The 22838-nt window shown below is 39.5% G+C and overlaps 1 protein-coding gene across 12 annotated transcripts in view; it reads left to right on the forward strand.

Annotated features, from left to right (window-relative positions):
• TNRC6B (trinucleotide repeat containing adaptor 6B) overlaps positions 1 to 22838 on the forward strand; it is a 135744-nt gene that overhangs the window by 88225 nt on the left and 24681 nt on the right. For 10 of the 12 annotated variants that reach the window (XM_075077725.1, XM_075077763.1, XM_075077779.1 and 7 more), the window contains 7 exons: positions 2685 to 2706; positions 4401 to 4745; positions 9857 to 12184; positions 13497 to 13655; positions 16755 to 16933; positions 18164 to 18238; positions 19536 to 19581. In XM_075077725.1, the coding sequence (XP_074933826.1) occupies positions 2685 to 2706; positions 4401 to 4745; positions 9857 to 12184; positions 13497 to 13655; positions 16755 to 16933; positions 18164 to 18238; positions 19536 to 19581 (3154 nt within the window). The remainder of the gene's footprint in view (positions 1 to 2684; positions 2707 to 4400; positions 4746 to 9856; positions 12185 to 13496; positions 13656 to 16754; positions 16934 to 18163; positions 18239 to 19535; positions 19582 to 22838) is intronic. The other 2 variants (XM_075077770.1, XM_075077799.1) reach the window with 1 other exon arrangement.

Consider the following 22838-nt stretch of genomic DNA (forward strand, 5'->3'; position numbering starts at 1 on the left):
AATTGAGAACAGAAGGCTTTACTTTCCTTCTCTGTTTTTCAGTTGGTTCAGTAGCAACAGATCCGACAAAAGTTCAGACGCTACTCAGTGTTAGATTCTGTAGGTTTCCGCTGAGAACAGCCAGCATTGGTTTCAGTTAAGTTTTGGCTCATCTGGGGTCTTTTTAAACCTGACTTTTTCACCAGTTTGAGTCTATCAGTTTAAATTAGGTTCGAATAAACTGGTGTATTTCTGTTGTCTTGATCCACCCATTGTTTTGATATGTCCCCAGTAATACTGCAAAAGATCAGTAGCTACAGAGTAAGGTTTCTTCAGTGTCTTTTTGCCTCAGTGTTGCTGCTCTGTAATGTTCAAGTACAAAAAGTGTATGTAGGAACCAGGAGGAGCAGACCTGGTAAATAAAGACTAGTGGCTTGAGGATTATATGTTGATACTGAATGATACAAGAGAAAGTTGAAAAGGTTGTACCGATCGTCTTGATAAGCGTTGTGAGTGTTCACTGAGGAATCAGTGCTTTGAATACAAAGGAGATTTGCCAGTTTTCCTGTGTGGTCCCTCACCTACTAAGTTATTCACTATGATTGAATGTTATGATATTTTGCCAAAAATCTAAGGAAGGGTAAACACTAACTAAGTTAATCTCCAAGAGACCAAACTTAACAGTAATACTTGGAGGTATCTAGGAATAGCAAAGCAGGCAACCGAATGGACAGAACATAAATATGTGTGTTTGACCTTAGTGACTGTGGTGTTATTCACCAAATAAGCAGTAATGATTTTGGGGGTTCCATTTTCAGACAGAGTTTGTATAACATGAAACAATTGTTTTCTGTCTGGATCTTCTGAAACTTAAAAAATAGTAATAAAAAAATCACTTCAACAGAGGTTATGCAAGCAAATTCATAGGCTAAATTCTTGTGGTTGGTGTCCCAGAGGCTGTTTGGTAGCTTGTCAGAGGGCTGACTTTGACTCCACCTTCCCGTTGCTATAGTTGCCTCTGCCTTGTCAATGCTTATAGGTTCCCACAGAGAGATGAGATTTGTAAACCTGAGTGCGTCACATTTTCTCAACTTTTGCATTCTAGACCAAAAAAACCCCACCAACCAACCCCAAAACAACAACAACCAAAAAAACCTACACCAAAACAAACCAAAAAGCCCAACAAACCCCGAAACAAGAAACAGATTGTTTTGATTCGGAAAGAGATGCGGTATAGGCAGAAGTAATTTTTTTTTTTCCACTAAAGCAAACTGGGGTTATCATGTAGAATTCTTTAAAGATTTGCTATAATGAGGTTCTTCCAAGTAGACAAGTTACTTGTTTACTGTTGACCATAGTAAACCGATCAGCATTACCAGATTGGATTAATGAATAATTTTTCGCCCCCTCTTCCTTTTCATTCGGTAGTGGAGCATCAGAGCCACTAAGTGCTTAACAGATTCTTTTAACTGTGCTTCAGAAGAAGACTTAGTTTGATGCATACAGGATTTTTCATAAGTGAAATTAAAATTTATGTTTGGCTTGGTACAGGTGCATTTTTAGTATCTTGGAGACTTTTGGATGACATAATTCTGTGAAGTTACGATGCTTAAGATTTTGTATTACAGTGAATGTTCCGCTTGGCATATTGCAGTGTTCATATTTGCAAAGTAAATGATGCCATAGCAATTCAGTGCCGTTTGTTGTTTTATTCTTTACCGTACAAAGGAGTTCTGGCTTGGTTGGTTTAAACAATAAACTGCTTTTTACTTGTCCTTTCATTATTCTATACTGTCACTGTGGGCTTTCCAGAATTATGGACTGGTTCAGCAATTTCTTTTAAGAATAGGTGTCATAGAACCTGACACATGATGATCTTTAGGGTTTTTCTGTTATTGTGTAGTGGAACTCATGATCGAGAGGTTCAAAACATGCTACAATACACACGATTCCAGAGAATATACCAGTGGTATGTTTGTCTCTGCTGGAGCTTGAAATCTGGTAGAGGTACAGCAAAACCTGTTTTTGAGTACATTGGCCAGTGTGATGGCTCACTTCAGTAATCAACTTCTTATTGTGTTCAAGAGATTTTGAAGCCTGGTGCTTTATGGGTATTGCTGGTACTATTTGTAATTGTGGCAATGAATCCAGTACGGTTTAGGGATTTCTTTTCCTTGGAAGAGATGTCATGGGAAAGGTAAAATGGGAAGATGGCAGAGAGTCAGACTGCTACACTTGCCATTGCTAGCCCCAATGTATGTACAATTGTATGTACAAAATGTAAAAATGCTGTAAGGATACTCTCATAGAAGGAAGTCTTTGTTACACTTTAACTGTAACACTTTGCCTCCAAAATCTGGAAGAACTGTAGTGCTATAGCACATGTTTATTTGTGCTTTGGAAGTCCATGTTTGGGATGAGGTGGGAGGTGAATACTAAAAACTATCATGAGTGAAGTAGTTACTGTTTCTGCCAGGAACTTTTGCATCAAGCAAAGGTATTATAGGAGATGTAGTATTTTTAAAAACTTCATGCATATGACTAGGAATACTGTTTAGACTTGTAGTTCATCAGTTGATAATTTTCATGCAACAACAAATACTGTTCTTGTGCTAATAAATTAAGGTTGTGATTTAGCACAGACTGTTCAATGTTTGTTTTGAGGTTCATAAAACTCTATTTACATTCTTGCTCTTAATTTACAGGTCACAGATCAAAAAACCAAAGGTAAGAATCTTTGATCCTAACGAGCGTTTCTGATTGACTCGAGCCATGACTTGGATCTTGATCAAAACTGTTGGAAAGGGAAGGTGAAGTGTGAGTCAAGATTAAATACTGAAGATGTGTATTCAGAAGAAATAAGAGTTGAGGTGATTAAAATGGAGAACCTAAAACTGTCCGTGTTGTCAACATCAAAATACTTGAAGAGGGAATGAGGATTGTGGATAAAATAGGTTAGCTGAAATATTTAGTTTTCAGTTTTGCAACAGTTTTAGACAAATAACCAAAATCCGAAGACAACTATATAAATGGAGTGGAAGACAGGAAAAGTAGTGCTTATTGTGAGATACAAAAATGAGTGAAAATGACTTGATTTTGGAAACTTCAGAGATGTTCAGGTGCCTGAAAGTCCAATGGATAAGGCAAAACTGATGAGTGTAAGCATCTTGAAAGTTACTTATTTAGCTGATCTAAAAATACATTTCACTTAATCTTGATCTGTGTGTCAGTTTTCTAAAAATTGTGTGGGGAAAATGCCATTATTGATAGAAGAGAAGTAAAGATGATAACTTGATCTTACAGCTAACAATACTCTTTTTTTTTGGTTTTTGGGTAGTGAAGCCTATACAGAGAAATCTGAAAACCCATAATAAAATATGGAGAATAACGGCATTCATGTTGCCAAAAAGAGACTCACTTGTTTTGATCTCACATTTGTAAGAAGAAAAGTTTTACTGATTATGTTCACTTTGCTGGGGGTGTGTGGGGTGGGTTTCTGGGCGTCCCTTTCTTGTCTTAATCTTCAACAAAGGCTAGAGTAGATATATTAAATTTTCCTTGCCATTGGAGTCTGTCTTAGCAATTACACCTCCTTAGATGCCTGGCTAGGAATTTCTTTTGCTCTGTTTCAAAAAAAGCATATGGAGAATGTGAGTAAGGGGTCACAAGTCTAGAGTCTCTTAAGCAAATTCTGTGATGGCGTTAAATCCTTGAGGATTTGTTTGTGGTTTTCCTCTTCTCCAATGCATAATAGCCCTCAGAAGCAGCTTGTCCTTGCTTATAGGGGCACCTGGTGACCAGCTGGGAAACTTTAGGCAAGTCCAATACAAACACTGTATGTAGGACGGCCTTTTGGGTGTGCGTCAACTATTACTGCCTTATTTGAGAGCAGTACAGAGAACTCAGATTTGTCAACTCTGAATCCAAGAGGACGGGTTTTTCCCCCTCTCCTTGTTCCTTTTGGTGATGGCCGTGTAGCCTAGTAAGCAGGTGAAAGCTTGGGAACTGATTTCAGAACTCCCATAAGGGTGATGCATAACAATCCAAAAACTAGTTGAAGAGCAAGGAAGAGAGCTCAGGGGGAAACCAGTTATATTTGACTGCTCATATTTTAAAATGACTCATTGCCCACGGTAGTATTCTTTCCCAACTTTACGTTTCCAAGAAATTTGGGACTTAGAGTGAAATACTTCCTGAGGGCATAGTTTCATCCTGGGGTGCAGAGTTGCACATGGAAGCAAGAGGTTTGCTGCTACTGCCTGTTCCTGCTTCTTTAATTAAATTGTCTTTTAATACGGTTGAAGTTGAACAATATTTCAGAGAAGAATAAAATTATTAAAGGAAAGAGTCACAGTGAGTTCTTGTAGCTAGCGCAGGTTTAAGTGGAAAAATTTCTGATTTTCATTCTTCCTGTTTTTCAGTGCCCGAAGTGACGAAACCAAGTTTAAGCCAACCAGTGGCTGCCAGCCCAATTGGCAACTCTCCATCGCCACCAGTCAATGGTGGCAACAATGCCAAAAGGGTGGCAGTGCCGAACGGACAACCGCCGAGCGCCGCCCGCTACATGCCTCGGGAGGTGCCGCCGCGATTCCGTTGCCAGCAGGACCACAAAGTGTTACTGAAACGTGGGCAGCCCCCTCCGCCATCCTGTATGCTCCTTGGGGGTGGAGCAGGGCCTCCTCCCCCAGCAGCACCAGGAACAAACCCAAACAACGCACAACCAGTGACAGGAGCACTGCTGCAGAGCGACAGTGGGACTGCAACAGGCAAGTAATAATAATATTAAATGAACGTGTGTATGCACGGCAGAAAAAGGATTGCTGTAATTGTGCATAAGTGTATCATCATATAACAAAACACCTCAGCTTGCTTTTGGAGAACTTCTACTATTGTAGTGTATAGACTTTTGCTGTTAGCAGCAATGGGTGCAATTTTTACTACTAGATGGAACAAGAAAGAGGGTTAATTGTTTTTTAAAATAGGTTTTGGGTGGTTTGAATTGGATGCTGTAATGCTCTTAAGACCTCAGCAAGGTAAACACAATGTACAGATAAACAGCGTTTTATGATTGTCATTGAGTAGTTCTTCATAGCTCTTTAGGTTTCTTTAATGACATGAATTTCCTATCTGGTCACTTTTTTATATGATCTGGTAAACCAGACATGTAGATATCAGGTCTGCAAATGGCAGGTGTCTGTCACGTCTCACCTGGATGAGGTAGAAAGATGGCCCTTTTGTTCCTGACTTTTTTCAGTAGTAATCTTGTTTTTCTCCTTAGATAAGCCTTTTTATAAAAATGATGACTGTCCTGGTTTTGCTTTTCTGTTCATTTTGAATTCCAGAAGATAAATTGATTTTAAGATTAATTGTTTTATGAGCATTGGGAAATTATAACTGCTCCTGAATTTTTTAGACCCTTGGGGAATTGCAGTAAGTGTAGTATTTCCTTCTTAAGTTATGATAGAACAAACAAAATTCTACTCAAGACATCTGCCTTCTCAAATCACCTAAATTTTTCTTTATAGAAGTCAGGGATGACTTGACTTCTAAGAAAGGGTGTTTTAAAAAGAAATAATAAATGCTTGAAAGTCAAAAGAAAAAAATAACGATACCACTCTGTCTGAGTTTGACTTTGAAAGCCATGCTAGATTAAGGGGATGGGTTTGGTTGTTCTTTTTTAACCACAGTCTTGAGAGCATAAACTTTTTATAGTTCTCTATGGTTCAGGAGTAAAAACAGAGGTGACTTGGAACTCCAGAATCAAGCAAGCTAGATGGAATGGCTGTCCTACTAACAAGGATTCTAGGAAAATGAATAATTCTGTCTGTGTTGTGGTTTCAGTACTTTAAATCCTTTGTAGCAAATCTCTGTTTGACAGTTTATTTATCTTGTTGTCTTTGATGTTCCCTATTTAATAAGGGAGGGGAGTGAATTTCAAACTACAATGGCAAGGTTTTAGCTAATCAGTTTAAAAACAGATATCTTGGAGATGGCAGATTTTGATAATAAACCTGAAAGATTAAGAAGGAAATAACACACCCAAAGTCTTCTGCCTATATAAAAAATCCTAGCCTTGGTGTACCTGCTAGCGTTGGTATACCTTTACAGTGACTGTAGTAGACTGACAAAGGAGAATTTATGGTGGTGAAGCATTCTAAAAGTTTTCAAAATTTCTCATGAACAGCATTTTTTTTGCTGTTGGATGTACTATATGAGGACCATTTTGAAGTATTTTAGAGGCTCCTTAAGTTCTGTGCAACTAATTCGACACCTAATATTTGTTTTTCTGAGACTGTAATTCAATCTTATGGATTCTCATATTTTTATATTTAGTTTAATGGTGCATTAACGCAGATGTTACGTGGTTGTATTTTATTGATTGTGGCAACTTTTTATGCCAGTGGTTAGTTGCTTTATCCTGATGTAAGCCAGGAGTGCTGCCAAGAAAGAAACGGGTCCTTCAGACCTGCCTCACCCCATCCAAATTTCTGCACCAGAGCACAATTAACTGGGCTGGGGTGCTGACTTGGATTATAATTAACCCAGGTTGTTTTTTAAAGCTAACTTCAGTCTGGGTGATTTACCAGTTCAGCTCACTGAATATCAGTGGGAATGTATGTGCTAGCATGTGAGAGTAGGTGTGCCCGAGGAGTGGGAATGAGTGGCTGGACAAGAGGAAGGCCAGGGCTGTCCCTTAGGGTGCTCCATCAAAGTGCTTAACGAAGTATGGTGTTGCTCTGTCTTGCACATCATTAACTCCATCTGAGATCCTGGCAGTTTACAGATTGGATTTTGGATTGGGCCCAATTCTGTCAGACACTTATGTACATGATACTGTGATTAATTCATCCCATGTGTAAACAAAAGTGGGTTCCCAAAGGGGAAAACAATGCAGCTTACCTACTCCTTTGCATTGTTATATTCACCAGATAGCTATAGATTATGTTGGTGAGGCTTTATACAAAAAGGCAGTAGATATTCCTTCTTCACATGGATCTTTTTCTACCAGAATGAAATGCTTCTGTAAGATGACAAAAGTCAAGTTACCTGAAAGATGACACCAAATTTACTGTTGTCTTGTAGTAGTATGGGGCGGTTGGGGTGGAGGGTGGTCTATATAATTCTTCTAATACCAATGATATTCAGGATGTGCAATACAGTTTTGGAAAACAAAGCTTGAGTTTTATTGGTGGAAGTCTTTCAGTAGTTACAATACCCTCTAAGAATTACTACCATCTCTCACAGCAAAACTGCATCTTCATTTCAGGACTCCATTTCAATACTTTTCACTTATTTCAGCTCCATACTTTCATCCTTAAAAGTAGTAATTTGCTAGTAACTTTTTTTCATTTTAGTCAGATCAGAAACTTGTTTCAAGGAAGAATGCTTCCTTATGTTTTAAGGAAGAGTCTGTTTTAAGAACCAAGAGCCCTTACCCATTATCTTAAGACAAAACCATAAATTGCCAAAATTTTGTGCCACTGCAGTATAGCGAGGGGAGGCTGGTTCTGGAAAACAGTGCATTATATTGTCCTAATACGCTATGTTAGGAAGCACCCCAATCTTAATACTTTTAGAATGTCTTCACAAAGATGAAATGTGAAATGCTTTGTTAAAATCACCTATGTGAAGATCTTGCTGAGTGCATAGCGGCCTGTGCATCATTAATTTGCTGAATCATTGCTAAGTTCAAAAGGCAGCAACCTTGAAGTCTTTTGAACTTGTCTTTGGCTGTCCTCCTTAAGCTATTCCTGTGATCAGTCTAATCAGAAAGTTTTTTAATTGGGGAGGGGGTGAAAAAAGGGTTATTCAGTGTACTAAAAGGGTAGCCAGATATAAATATCGGTAGAGAGTCACACTACTTTGCTATTGTTAAGGTTGCAGTTGAGGTTAAGGCAACAGAAGGAGCAGAATGTGCCTGGTAACTGCTTGGTCTTTTGGATCTTGGTGGCTAGGGTTTAATGGATGAAGATGAACTTTTGTTCATCAGTATTCAAAGCTTACAAGAGAGTTCTAACCTTGCTGTGAAATCTGGATCTCACTGAAGGGGGAATCTGGAAGGCATTCAGTGGATGTTCATTCATTAAGCTAATGAACTGAAAACCTGAGACAGGCACTGAAAGCTGGTCTGTTCATCTTCTGTTAAAAGTATTAGCAACCAGAAATGGCGGTCTTTACTTCTGAATATGTAACGTAGGAACTGGAGTGGGGGAGTCCACCTTTTTAGGTCATTATGCCTTATTTTCATGGAAGCTGTTATGTAGGAAAGTATTGGTAGTAACTATATATTCAGGTATGAATACTGATGCAGATGTTATGAACTTTCTTAATGCTCTGCAAAATAAGTTAAACTGGTTGGGTGGGATAACTGAATGAGACGAATACATTAGGATACATGGTTTTGCAGAAGGGAGGGTGTTTAGTCTTCATCACTGGGAATTTGTGGTGAGGGCAGTTTAGGGTCCCTTGGTATTAACAATACATAGAAAAATGAGTGGAACCCTATATAGAGAACAACACTGAAGTACTAATGGACTTAAATTATTTAGAGGATCAGAGGTAATTATGTGGATGGCAAGGGAATCTTGGCTGACAACCTCCTGATGATAACATGCTTGCATATATGCAGACATTACGCTGCCATTACTGACATAGGTTTCATCCATTCTGGTACTATGTTAATTTGTCTACTTTAAAACTATATAGAAATCGTTTCCATGTGAAGTCATACCACATAGAACATAATGAGAGTTCACCACAGATGAAAGAGAGGGGCCCTATTCATTGTCGTTCATCCTGCTAATTTCCTCATAGTGACTCCAAAGCTCATTGAACTTGCAAGTTACTGTGGACAATGTGCTAAGCCACCAAAAATCTAATGCATCAAAAAGTGGACAGTTTTGTGTTGAGTTAGTGAATATAGTTGATTTAATTAAAGGGCTTAGCTGCCATCAGAACTCTCACAAATGAGAGGTGAAACTTGGAGAACTTGAAGTAGGTAGGGATGGTGAGAGAGAGAGAGAGAGAGAGAGAGAAGGAAAAGCGAGATCTCTTACTAGCCTCCATCCAGTGGCAGAGATTATCTTAGCTGCTCACAAAACCACAAACTGTGGTTTCTAGGATAAATATAGCAGTGACACAAATGTGGGATAATTACGTACTGAATACGACTTACATGTTACTATGTAGAAATTGATTTGTGTAGCTTTGGATTCTTTTGATTTACAGTAACTTTTGGAAATAATTTTGTTTTGCAAAGGGTTGAAAGAAATTCCTAGTAGTAAAATCAACTTGAAAAAAATATTTGAAGTTGAAGGATAGACTTCTTCAGCTTTATATATTCCTTAGATGCTTTTTGTTTTCAATCTTTTTTATCTTTTGATCTGTAATAAATTGAAGTTGCTTTGAGTCAGTTGAGTAGCAGACCAACAGCTGACTGCATGTGCACACACATGCATATGAATGCGTGCACATACGCATTCTTGTTCTATATATAGTATGATTTTAAAGGTGTATTTGAAAAGTCTACAACCAGTATCAGTAATGACCATTCAGGTTCATTAACTGGCTTATTATTATTTTGAACTTAGAGTGGGACTCCAGCAGAAGTAGTGAGTCAATAGTGAATTCAAGTCCCCACAAAATGCTTGTGGGGAGTTTGTTGAAAGACCTTTTTTAGCAGTATTTTCAATGGTGTTTTCCAGCCTGATGTTCTTCCAGAGCAACTTTGTTACACATTTGAGGGAAGGGTTCTTATTAATGAAAACAGTAATCAGTGGCGTCAAAAATGTAATGTTCAGTGTTGCAAATAATATTGATTATTAATGACCTTTTTGGGTGTGGGGTTTTGTTTTTTTTTGTTTTTTTTTTTTTTTAGATTCAGCAATTGGAGGTGCTGCTGCTTCAAATTATGCAAATTCCACTTGGAGTCCTGGAGCCTCCTCCAACAGCGGCACCAACGCCAATCCAACTCACATCTGGGACAAGGTGATTGTAGACGGGTCTGACATGGAAGAGTGGCCTTGTATTGCCAGCAAAGATGCTGAGTCTTCTTCCGAAAACACCACCGATAACAACAGTGCCTCGAACCCTGGCTTGGAGAAGAATGCTCTGCCAGGAAGCACCACTAGTAACAAAGGAAAAGGAAGCCAGTGCCAGTCTGGAAGCGCTGGAAACGAATGTAATCTTGGGGCCTGGAAATCTGATCCCAAGGCTAAATCTGTTCAATCTTCCAACCCTGCTGCCGAGAGTAACAATGGACTAGGTAATTGGAGGAACTTGAGTGGACAAGATAGAATCGGTCCCGGTTCTGGCTTCAGCAACTTTAACCCAAATAGCAACCCCTCTGCTTGGCCGGCACTGGTTCAAGAGGGCAATTCTAGGAAAGGGACTTCAGAACCTGATAGCGGTAGCTCCAATGCACAGATTAGCACAGTAGGTCAGACCTCTAGGGAACAGCAGTCAAAGATGGAAAATGCGGGTGTTAACTTTGTCTCTGGCAGAGAACAGGCTCAAATTCATAACACTGATGGACCAAAAAATGGAAACACTAACTCCTTGAACTTAAGTTCACCAAACCCTATGGAGAATAAGGGAATGCCCTTTGAAATGGGCTTGGGGAACCCTTCCAGGAGCACTGACACCCCTTCACAAAGCACTGGAGAAAGAAAGACTGGGAGTGTTGGATCTTGGGGTACAGCTAGGGGGTCTTCTGGAACTGACACAGTCTCTGGACAGAGCAATTCTGGAAACCATGGGAACAATGGAAAGGATAGAGAGGACTCCTGGAAAGGAGCTTCTGTTCAAAAACCTAATGGGTCAAGAAGTGATTCTTGGGATAACAATAACCGGTCTACGGGTGGTGGGTCTTGGAACTTTGGCCCTCAGCATGCAAATGAAAGCAAATGGGGTGAAGGGAACAAATTAACATCTGGGGTCTCTCAGGGAGAATGGAAACAGCTGTCTGGGTCTGATGAACTGAAGATTGGAGAATGGAGTGGTCCAAACCAACCAAATTCTAGCACTGGAGCATGGGACAATCAAAAAGGCCACCCTCTTCCTGAAAACCAAGGCAATTCCCAGGCTCCCTGTTGGGGAAGATCTTCCAGCTCTGCAGGAAGTGAGGTTGGAGGTCAAAGCACTGGAAGCAACCACAAAGCAGGAAGTAGTGACAGTCACAATTCTGGACGCCGGTCATATAGGCCTACGCATCCTGATTGCCAGGCAGTCTTGCAGACTTTGCTGAGCAGGACTGATTTGGACCCCCGAGTGCTTTCAAACACCGGCTGGGGCCAAACTCAAATTAAGCAAGATACCGTGTGGGATATCGAAGAGATGCCACGGCCTGAGGGGAAGTCTGATAAAGGAACTGAGGGGTGGGAGAGCTCTGCCACACAGACAAAGAACTCAGGGGGCTGGGGTGATGTACCCAGCCAAAGCAATCAAATCAAGTCTGGATGGGGTGAGCTCTCAACCCCAACGGAGTGGAAGGACCCCAAAAATACTGGAGGATGGAATGACTATAAGAACCCCAATTCTTCTAATTGGGGAGGAGGAAGATCAGAAGAAAAATCATCTTCCTCTTGGAATGACAGCTCTAGTAAGGATCAGGGGTGGGGTGGACGGCAACCTAATCAAGGATGGTCTTCTGGAAAGAATGGTTGGGGAGAGGAAGTTGACCAAACAAAAAATAGCAACTGGGAAAGTGCAGGAAACAAGCCAGTGTCTGGTTGGGGTGAAGGTGGGCAGAATGAGATTGGAACTTGGGGTAATGGTGCAAATACAAGTGCTGCTTCGAAGGGTGGATGGGATGATTGTAAAAGAAATTCAACATGGAATGAGACGGGTCGACAGCCCAACTCCTGGAACAAGCAGCAACAGCACCAGCAGCAGCAACAGCAGGAGGCCTCTGGTTCCTGGGGTCCACCGCCCCAAACTCCAAGTAACGGGCGACCTCCAAACCCAAACTGGAACAGCGGACCACAGCCAGCTGCCCCCAAAGAGGAGGAGCCTAGTGGTTGGGAAGAACCTTCTCCACAGTCAATCAGTCGAAAAATGGATATTGATGATGGCACTTCAGCGTGGGGAGATCCTAGCAGTTATAACTACAAGAATGTGAACCTGTGGGACAAGAACTCACAAGGAGGACAGGCCCCACGGGAGCAGAGCCTGCCTACTCCAATGACTAGCAAATCACAAGCATCAGGTACTAGTCTTGTACCTTTTCTCAGCAAGCTCCTATTTATAAATGTAACCTTAATGCATAAGAGATACTTGTGTAGCCTCCAATTCCTAATAGTTTTATTCCATAAAGAAAACCAATTTCTTATTTGAGTATTTGGTTCTGTATTTAAAGTGTCTTTAAAATTTTAATCAATCAGCCCACTATTTGTTGTGCCTCAGCAACTGTAATTGAATACTGGTCAGCTTGCCAGTAAAAGAAAATGTATGTTAGCTGACAAATCTGCATATTCAGTCTGAGCTCTGAAGAACCGTTTGAATTATAGAATCATTTGGGTTGGAAAAAACCCTTTAAGTTCAAGTCCAACCTAGCACTGCCAGGTCTACCACTAAACCATGTCCCTAAGCACCACATCTGCACATCTTTTAAATACCTTCAGGGATGGGGACTCAGCCACTTCCCTGGGCAGCCTGTTCCAGTGCTTGACAACCCTTTCAGTGAAGAAATTTTTCCTAATATCCAATCAAAACCTCCCCTGGTGCAATTGAGGCTGTTTCCTCTTGCCCTATTGCTTGTTACTTGGGAGAAGAGACTGACACCCACCTCACTGCAACCTCCTTTCAGGTAGTTGCAGAGAGTGATAAGGTATATCTCTCCAGCCTCCTTTTCTCCAGACTAAATCACATTTTAAAAATATTTAATTATTAAAGAAATTAAGATAAATTCTTTACTTATTTTTAGTCAAAAACTTGTTGCTCTGAAACACTCATTTAACACCTAAAATGGAGCAAGTCTGTGATTTAGGTTTTTAGCTCAGTTTGGCTTTCCAGTATTATAAAGAGTGCGTAGCAAAATATTTGCTTTGAAATAACCACAAGAAAAAGTTACATAGCTTGGAAATATAGTAAGATGTTATTTTTATGTAATCTCTCCTCTGACTCAGACATGCTTTAAAGAATATTATTTTGTTTTAATATGTACTTCAAATATGTCCTTATTCTTTCTTCAGTATTTGAAAACCCTGAGTTAGTCTGGTGCTTTTAATTAGTCACAAAAGTTCACCAGATAGGAGGACAGCATTAGATGTGGGGTTCATGTTTAACCTGGGAGAATACTACTGCTCATTATAGCATTCTCTTCCTTTTCATCCCTTGAGGTCAGTGCCTGCTCTAAGTTTGATGTGAACAGTTGTCAGTTCTGTTGCACCCACCCTATTCAGAATCTAAAGTCCTCAACAGAAAGAATGAAGCAGTAGATTAATGACATGGTGCTGCACTGCAGTAAATAGTTTGTTGTCTAAATGGTCTGTAATGAAAACTCTTTCTCCTTTGTGCAGTCTGGAGCAAAAGCACTCCACCTGCTCCAGATAATGGTACGTCCGCCTGGGGTGAGCCAAATGAAACCAGTCCTGGGTGGGGTGAAGTAGATGATACAGGAGCATCGACCACAGGCTGGGGGAATGCACCTTCCAACGCCCCGAATGCCATGAAATCTAGTGAGTATAGGCCAGATACCAGTTTCTTTGCAGTGGTCCTGGAGATTTTTAGTGTTTGGCCTTTTGATAGGTCACCGATAGAGGAGTTATCTGAGGCCTAGAAGCAATCATGAATGTCATGTGAGATTTTGATGGATGAGTGATTAAGTGCTTACAAATAACGGGAACTTTTAAGGTAATGAAAAATTTCTTAACTAAGCAATTAAATGGGCAGCTCTGATTTGTGGAAGCGTTGAAACATTAGAGCATGTGAGTGAGTGTCTTTTTCTCAAATATGTCTCCTCTTCTCTGGCTGCCCATGTGTTACTTAGCATATAAACTTGTGACATGATAAATGACTTTTCCCGATCATATCAGAAAAAGGAGTGCACAGCACAGTTGAATTTCATGGTGGAGGCCACTACATGGTAATCCATGCTTCAGTAATGCAAATTGCCTTTGAATTGATTTTTTAAAAATTATATTAATGTGGAATATTGTAACTCTTAAGTTCTTAACTTTCTTTTGTGGTTGAACCTAAAGGGATGACTATCTTCTGGATATTACCTGCCTTACAGCTGTGTTCTCCATGAATGAGATGCTGTTGAAATCTTTTAAAAAATTACTTTGAAGTTAAAAGTTTGCTGTATTAAGATTTTTATTTCTGTGGAAATTATACCTGCTGATGTAAGCTGTTCGTAGAATTTTTATTTCAGTTTTTCGAAGGAGAATACAACAAACAAAAGCAATAATCTGCTGATACAACATAGCAATGTTGTAGCCAAAGCCAATAACGTTCGGATACGAAGTTTCAAGTAGGAAATATTGATAATACATGACTGTTACTGAACTTGGCTGAGGTACCTGCTGTGAAACTGTTTCCAGTTACAAGTTGCTTTTGCGACGTGTAATTGTTTGGAATTAAATGCTCTATACAGATGGTATGCTGCTGGGTCATTCTCCCTTCCTCCCACCCCCATTAAATAGTTTGGCAATTTATGAAACAGAACTGGGAAAAAAGCATTGCTTCCTTAGTGTTAACATTATAGCAGCCTTTCTTGGATGACTGTAGTGCTTCCTGTGCCTGCCACACAAACTTGGCACTTTTCAGGATGCTAGACTTCTTTAAATGGATCTCTTCTTCCATCTCTAAAAATCGGCCAAAATATGACCAAAATCAGAGTCTCTGAAATGCTGATGATCCATTTCAAATTCTATGGGTTTGTTAATACTTAAGATAGTCTTTAAAGACTATGCATCGTCACTTGCTTGTCCTAAGGGGTCTGCATATGTGACATCCAAGGAGCTGCAGACTAATCTGTATGTAAGCTGTCCCTAGCTCTAGAGGAGGAAAATATAGGGAGTTTCCCTGTGGTGGCTGTTTCAGGTTGGGGTGTAGCAGGTCACTAGTGTTAAGAGCTGAGATCTTCATTCTCCTGTGTTCTGAGATTGCTCTCTCGACACCTTTCTAATTGGCACCCAGAAGGAACAAAGAAGAAAGCTATGTTATTCACTGATGTAAGGGGAGATATTTAATGTCTTGGATAAGTTGGAAGAAGAAACTGGGACAAAGACGCTGCAAAGGCATAGTTTATGGCTGAAGGTAAGGGCAGGAAAGAGGAACTAGCAATGACAGGAAAATAAAACTAGAGTTTAGAGCCAAAGAAGGGAAGCATAGGTCATTGCCCACCTGTTTAAAAAAAAAAACAGATTTACATAGTTTTAGCAGCTTTGCATAGGAATTCTGTAGAAGAAGTAGAAATAAATTCAGTTTTCTGTAACATCGTTATTTTGTCTATATCTTGAAAGTTTCCTTTGCCTCGTCACTCAACAAAGGCAGAAAAAGAAGCAGGAATCTCACAAGTTGTCTTTACACCACTGTCCAGATTCATGTCCAAGAATCTCAGACCTGAAAGCTGTCAATGCAGAAAAATAATCTATGGCCATGTAGTAAAAAGCAGGATTATAGTACTATATTTAAACACTGTGGTCAGAAATAAATTAAAGCTGCAGGGACTACTCCATATATGACAGTTCCAGATTAAGTTCTTGACTCTGCAGTCATAATCCTTAAATGTAGCCTTTTCTGCTTAAGTAGCATGATTAAAGTGTCAAGAGGTAGACTTTTGCACTTGGACCAGTGAGCAGCCCTCAATTTTGGTACACAATATACTTTAAAAAGTTATGTTTTCTGTGATGTATCTGAGTAGTTATTTATGATGGATTTTAAGGTAGCCTTTAAACTGCCATGAAATGCTGCTCTACTTATTTTCAGCATGATCAAGGTAGAGTTCCCCTTGATAGACTAATTACAGTTCCTGACTATTTTTGTACTCAGATTTTCTGCTGTGTGTTAATATCCTTATCCCTGATTTCCACATTCAAACCCCAGACAGTTGAAGAATCCTTAATGAAAAAGGTGATGATGATGGAAATCTTTATTTAGGGGAGATAAATACTTAGGGAATAAATATGCAGAATGAAGAGTTACACCAGGAAGAACAGTTGGACTGTGGACAAGATGAAGATTTGGGCTCTTGTTGGCTTGTCAGTAGAGGTTAGAATTCTAAGTTGCCTGACAGCTGGTGCTAGGCAATAACAGCAAGAAAAGAAGCCAACAGGGAAAAGTCCTTAGTCTGAACTGATTAAATGGTTGTAGCTTTCTTGTAATGGTATCTCTACTTAAACAGCACTGCTAATAACTCTTTTCACTGGCATTGGCAAGAACAGATTCGAGTAGAGGGTTGGTTTTTTTTTCATACTACACTACTTTTGTGTTACATATACCAGAGTACTCAGGTCCTCCTTGGTTTTTAAGTGTCCTTGAAGTCTTTCATTTACACTAGAAAATAATAAGTTGCCTTTTAAAGAAATCAAAATGCAGCTGTATCTGTATAACAGAAGAGGTCCCTATGGTTTATTATAACTTTGAGGGTTTGACATTGCTTTAAAATAGTTGCAAAACATGACATGCTAACATGCCACTGAATTTCATTGGTTTGGGGATTCATTCACAAGTTTTTACAGCTGATAGAGTGAAGATGCTAATCTTGCAGTGTCAAGTCATGAGCTGCATGGTATTGTAGACTGCTTTTGACCTTTTTTTTTCTTTTTCTGAAGGTTCTAAATCTATGCAAGATGGCTGGGGAGAGAATGATGGGCCAGTGACAGGAACGCGTCATTCCAGCTGGGAAGAGGAGGAGGAGGGAGGAGTCTGGAACACAGCAGGCTCTCAGGGAAGCAGTTCCTCCCACAACTCAACAAGCTGGGGGCAAGGAGGAAAGAAAACACAAATGAAGGTAAAATGCTTGAATGATTCATAACTGTTGTGTGGTCTGAAAGCAGTATGACTGATATGTTAAAGCATTATAACAGTTCTTTTAAAAAGGTATTACAAAATTCAGCTAGAAAGGTGCCTGTTACAAGAGTGTAAAAAATGTGAGGTTTCTGGATTTGTTTTTAGTGTATTACATCTGCTGCGACTAATAAATCTGCGAGTAGATGTCAAATTATTTTGGTAGGTAGGCTGCAGAGCCATTACTAAATGAAACAGGAATAAGTATCTCAAGAATTGCTCATCCCTTGTTGACACATCTTTCTGTGTCAGACTGCTGCTGTTCACATTGCATAGTCTGCTGAAGTTTGGATTCCACAGTCCCTTTGGCACATGCGCTTCTTATTTCTATCGACTGTTGGATTTAGGTCTGACTAGTGTTGGTTGTTATTGACCTTTGGCCTCAGACAGGAGCAGGAGCTTGGCTGTGTCCTGAGTGAATTGCTTTCTGAGGCTTGTTTGTGTTAGTTCTCTAGTACAGTAACACTTTGTACTGTATTAATATTAGACGGACTACGCTTTGTCTACTTCTAATCAAATAGGTAGGGCAAACTCAAAAGGCAAGTGCAGAGCAGCTTCCTCGTACATGGAAATACTGTTGTGACATGGTATGGAGTTTTACAATTCCTATTTTGCAAAAATTATTCTCAAACTTTTTTCTCACTTAAAGTTTTATTTTAACCACCAAAGCAACTGTTCAATAACTTTTCTTACCAATATATTTTCTGTTGAACTGTGTTCAGTTTTGGTTTTGATCACCTGTAAATTACAGTAAAGCCAAATTGAGAGCCAGGTCAGCACCGTGCCCATGGGAGAGAAACCATACTAAAGGGAAGAAAGCCAAGGAGGAAATCTATCACTGTATTTGGTGGCTGAAAGGATGTATTAAACTGTAACAGAGGGGGGAGAAAAATTCAAAGCTTTCCAGATTCCAGAATTAAACTGAAGGTGTGATAAACATTCTACACAGCAAGTATTAATCCAGTTTGGTATACCTAACAATGAACAATTTTATATGAGAGAAAAGAAAAAAGTATTTGGTAGATGTTTCCAACCATGCAAAAAGGTAATTTGTTCAGGAGATTAGTTTTTCTGATACCAGAATTTTCATTTGACACTTGTGCATCTCAAGGATAACACAGTTTAAGAAATCAAGTCGTCACTTAAAAATACTTTTATTTTTTTCCCTCTTCAGTGCTCATTAAAAGGAGGAAATAGTGATTCATGGATGAACCCTTTATCCAAACAGTTTTCAAATATGGGCTTGCTGGTAAGTAAATTTATTTTTAATATAAAATTCAACTTAGTAAAAAAGCAGTAAGCTTTAAATAAGTCACAAGACCAGCTGTTTCACACTGTGTAACTACCTATTTATCTGCATTTGTTATGGTGGCATGTTCATTATAATACTTGTAATAGCTGGGTATTCAGCACTTCCTTGCTAGTCAGAATGGCTTCTCAGAAAAAAACAAGATCTACTTTGACTCTTCAAAATTACATTATGACAGCTGTTGTTCTGAGATTGCAGTTTCCTTGCAAGTAATAGGATTTGGGGGTGTTTTGGTTTTTTATTTTTTATTTTCATATCATGCTGTTCAGAGGACTCCAGGTAGAGGCCTTGGCTCGTGGCTGTACCATTGGACACCTGTGACTAGTCCAAGGCTATTCATACTGAATCTCAGCCGCCAATCAGAAAAGGAGATTTACAGCTCTGTGTCTGTCTTGGCTATTTATATTTTGAATACTGTGCAGCAGGATCTTTTTAAAACAAAAAGGGCTCATTATTCATTAGTACTTAAAGACTGATTGGTAAAGTGGATAAATAAATGGCATGTCATGGAGAGAAAAAACAGATCTGCAGGGAAGTACCTTAAAAATAGTTACATATATAATTTTTTTAAGAACTTCTGACATGCTAATTTGTAAAACATTTTACAGAATATTGTGCCAGCTGTCATCCTGTGAAGCAGGAATAATATGTAATATAGTCTAGCAAAAGATCATAATGCAGAGGTTCTGCGAGAGCCCAGGGCTGCACAAGCTGTCACTGACATGACTAGGATTAGCTTGTAATGTCTGTTGGCTCCCAACCCTAAATTCAGTCTGCTAGACCATAGATGCTTCTGAAAGCTGTGGGAACACCCTGTCCCAGACTGCCAACTTAAGAATAACTTGGCAGCACATTTCAAGGTTTGATGACTTGACAGGTCATGAGGATGAGCTATCATTTTGGCCACTATTTTCAGTGTTTCGTCTTTCGACCACTGGAACATGGGGACAGAGGTTTATTTCACAGAGCAGCTGTCTATCCATCTTTCTATGTCGAATATATTCATGTGTCTCGTTTCATATCAGTAAACTTGCCACACACAGTATTAGGGGGCTGAGGGTGAGGTATGTCCAGAGTGATACCAGGAATCCTTGTATTAGATTTTAGTTTAAAATAAAACTTTTATTAGCAGAAGCATGTCCTTCCTTCATTCCACCTTTAACTATCAACGGCTGCTTTCTGAAACATTCCTCAGCATTTCATAGAAGTCAGAACTGATTTTTTTTTTTTTTTTCAGAGTCAAACTGAGGACATTCCAGGCAGTAAGATGGACTTGTCTGTAGGTGCGTATGGTTTAATTTAAATGCATTTGAAATACGAGATCACGTGTAGTATTTTTATGTAGATGACATGCTGTGCTTTGGAAATGTTGGATCCTTACTTTTCGCACTCATAATAGAAAGGTGGCGTAATTGCATCGGATAGCTTGGCTGTAGCCTTTGAATAGTTACACAGCTGGTGCTGGTATGCCAGATTGGGGTGTATACCTGTACAGGATGGAGCTATAACTTGTGGAAGGGACATCCTGTAAGACTGTTTTGATCCATGTAGTTTGTATTCATTATAACTGTTTCAAGAAAGTGAGGGTCCCTTTTCATTTGGTGGAAGAGAAGGACTGGTTTAACTCTTGGCAGTTCGACATCCCAATTACCACAGCTCCATGGAGATGATGTGAGGGAAAAAACTATCTTCTATCATTGATTTCTTCAGTTGCTTGCCTCAGGCTATTATAAGGTATTGCTCAGTGGTAAGTAGATTTTTCACTCTTGATAGCCTCGCCACAAATACTGCACAGCTTAAGGGAGATGGGCTGTGTGGAAAATACTATCCTAAATGAGAGTTAGAATTGACCACTTGGATTAATCCCATTTATAATGCCATTTAATCACCTTGGAATTTGTTATGACTTTCTTTGTTGGCAAACTAAGTAGTCAGTTCTCACAATTTTTTTTATCTTGAAGTTATATTTAGTTTTGCATTCTGTTCTTCTCTAAATCGTCTCTGAATATTCAATATCACTGTCTTGCAATGGAAATACCACACCTTTCTGAAATCTTCTGCCATTTGAGCTGTTTTCCCTACAGTATTCCTAAGGTATCTATTAAAAAAAGATATGATCCCAATCTGCTGTTCCAAATGTTAATTTTATTTGTTATCAAGTCTTTAAAAGCTTAGTAAGGCTAAAAACTTGTTTAGGATAGTCTTTGATACTTAAAAAGGGGAAGGGGACTTTGTTCCTGTTCCAGGAACTACTTCTGTTCAATTGTTGATTCTTCAGAATCTGCACAATCAGGAATAACACCTCATATCCCTGGCTGCAAAGACAGATCTTGTCCACTTAAAGGACCTTGCTGCTGTACAAACTCTTCAGTAATTTTGCAGAGAGATGTCCATCGCATTTCCCTAACTGTCAGGAATGTCACAGCAGACACTGATTCCTCCCAGTTACCACATCAAAAGCCAGAGATCTGTAACTCTTTTTCCAAAGGGTTCATAGTAAAAGTAGTAGTAGTATTCTAAGGTCTTATTTAGAACAGTGAATTTCCTCTGTAAATGAGGTATGCCCTGTGGGCTTCAGAGAAGGGTGTGTTTAGTGGTTCTGTGTTTGGAAGAGGTCCCCATATCAGCGCAAATCAGGTTTGTTATGGAGGTGTGGACACCATTGATTCTCAATCTCATGTAATTAGCACTGAGACCCACAGTAACTGTTTAACCTGTTCCATGTTTAAAAAGTTTCAGTGCCAAGCTGCTTATTTCCAGCTACTTCCGCATAATAACAAAAGTTTCTACCTCAGCTGAAACATGGATGCACACAGGCACAAAGTGCTGCTGAAAGGATGGAAAGGACTTGGTAAGAAGGGGAGGTCTGGCTGGAGGAGGTGACAGACTTGGAATCAGTGCTTATTCTGCTGGTGGTTCTAAGTTTCCTATGGCAGACTTGCGTATTCCCTGTCATTTGAATTAATTACTGATGATCCTCTGGTTGTATCTCTGAAGAACCACCTGCAAAAGTAGTTCCATGTCAGGTCACAGTCTGTGGGATCTCTGGATCGACTAAAATCAGTGTTCACAAGTCAAGTGCAGTTAGTTTCAAAATATGTTCTGAAAGTCTTTGCTGTAAGTTAAAATACTGTGGGGCCTGTGATGCAAGCTGGCCATACCTAACATCAAGTATAGAATCCTATTTACTTCTGAGGCATTAGCTGCCAAAGAAGTTAGTGTTCAGGTCTATGACTGACTGTGTGCTAAGCATTAAGTAATCTCACCTTCCAGCATCATGTACATTTACAGTTTGGTGCATCAGATCCTGTCTTTGTGGCAACTTTTGGTTTATTTCATTGTCTGATTTCTTTATTTTTTTAAGTCTTAACATCAAATAGTGACTGTAAGGAAGGATATAGTAGCAAGAGCTGTTTGTTCAATTCTCAGATAAATACCACCTTCAGTTTTATGTTTTTACAGATGTCAATACAGTTGACTAGTCCGATATGTTCCCCCTGCCCCAGAAAGTAATTTAGTAGTAGATACTGCTTTCCTCTAAAATGTCTTTTATCCTAGTGATGCAATGGCCATATGATTGAAGTTGAACCTACACTGTGGGAGCTTCTGGTAGCAGCGGAAAATTAGACAGCACAAGCTCAAACCCTGCAAATGCAAGCAGTGTAAATATTTGTTCTTGATTTGAATAGTAGATTTTAGGGACTACAGGAAGCAGTTCTTGAGAAACTGGCCATTGTGCTATAATTGCAGTTTCTGTGCCATTATGATTCTGCCATACCTCTTCTGTGCCTTTCTAGTATTGTTGACCAAATTATTTCAATATTACTCCTTGGAAGAAGGCTGCTCTGATGTTGACCGCCTCTGCATCGGTGCTGTCACCAGCTTTAGTACTTCCTCATCTGCCCCTGTTGTAATATTACGTGTAATGCTGTAGTCGTCAGGATTTTCTTAACCAAAAAACTTCTTTAATTGGGAATGTCCGTTAATCTTTGGTACCAAAGGTAGAGTTGTGGTAGTCAAGACCTACTTGCATGTAATATCAGCTTTAGATTTGGTATTCTAATGCAATCTGAATAGCTGCAGTGTCTCTCAGCTTAGAATCCATTACATTCTTAAAATGTATATCACACTGCATAGAGGATTAAGTAGTTAATTTTCCCAAAATTGCTTTCAGGTGCTGCTCTTAAAGAAGAGATCTAAGAATTTACAAATGCAGAGGACGGTAGCCTGGATCATGCTGATTATAGTTCTCTTCTTTATCTCCAAATTCAGCTTTTGGATCCTTTAGAACTTTTAGCTCTCAAGGCTGTTATGGTCATCAGACCTTCTGAGGAAAGATGGCTGACACTCAGAATATCCAGTGAAATGGTGCTGAAAAGTTGCATGCTTAGTCTTTACATGTTGCACTTCGTTAAGTTTAGTACGCCCATTTGTCATGGTTTAACCCCAGCCAGCAGCTAAGCACCACACAGCTGTTCACTCACTCCCCCCCAGTGGCGTGGGGGAGAGAATTGGAAGGGTAAAAGTGAGAAAACTCATG

Source organism: Phalacrocorax aristotelis, chromosome 1 (assembly GCF_949628215.1).
Source record: "Phalacrocorax aristotelis chromosome 1, bGulAri2.1, whole genome shotgun sequence".
NCBI classification, from domain to species: Eukaryota; Metazoa; Chordata; class Aves; order Suliformes; family Phalacrocoracidae; genus Phalacrocorax; species Phalacrocorax aristotelis.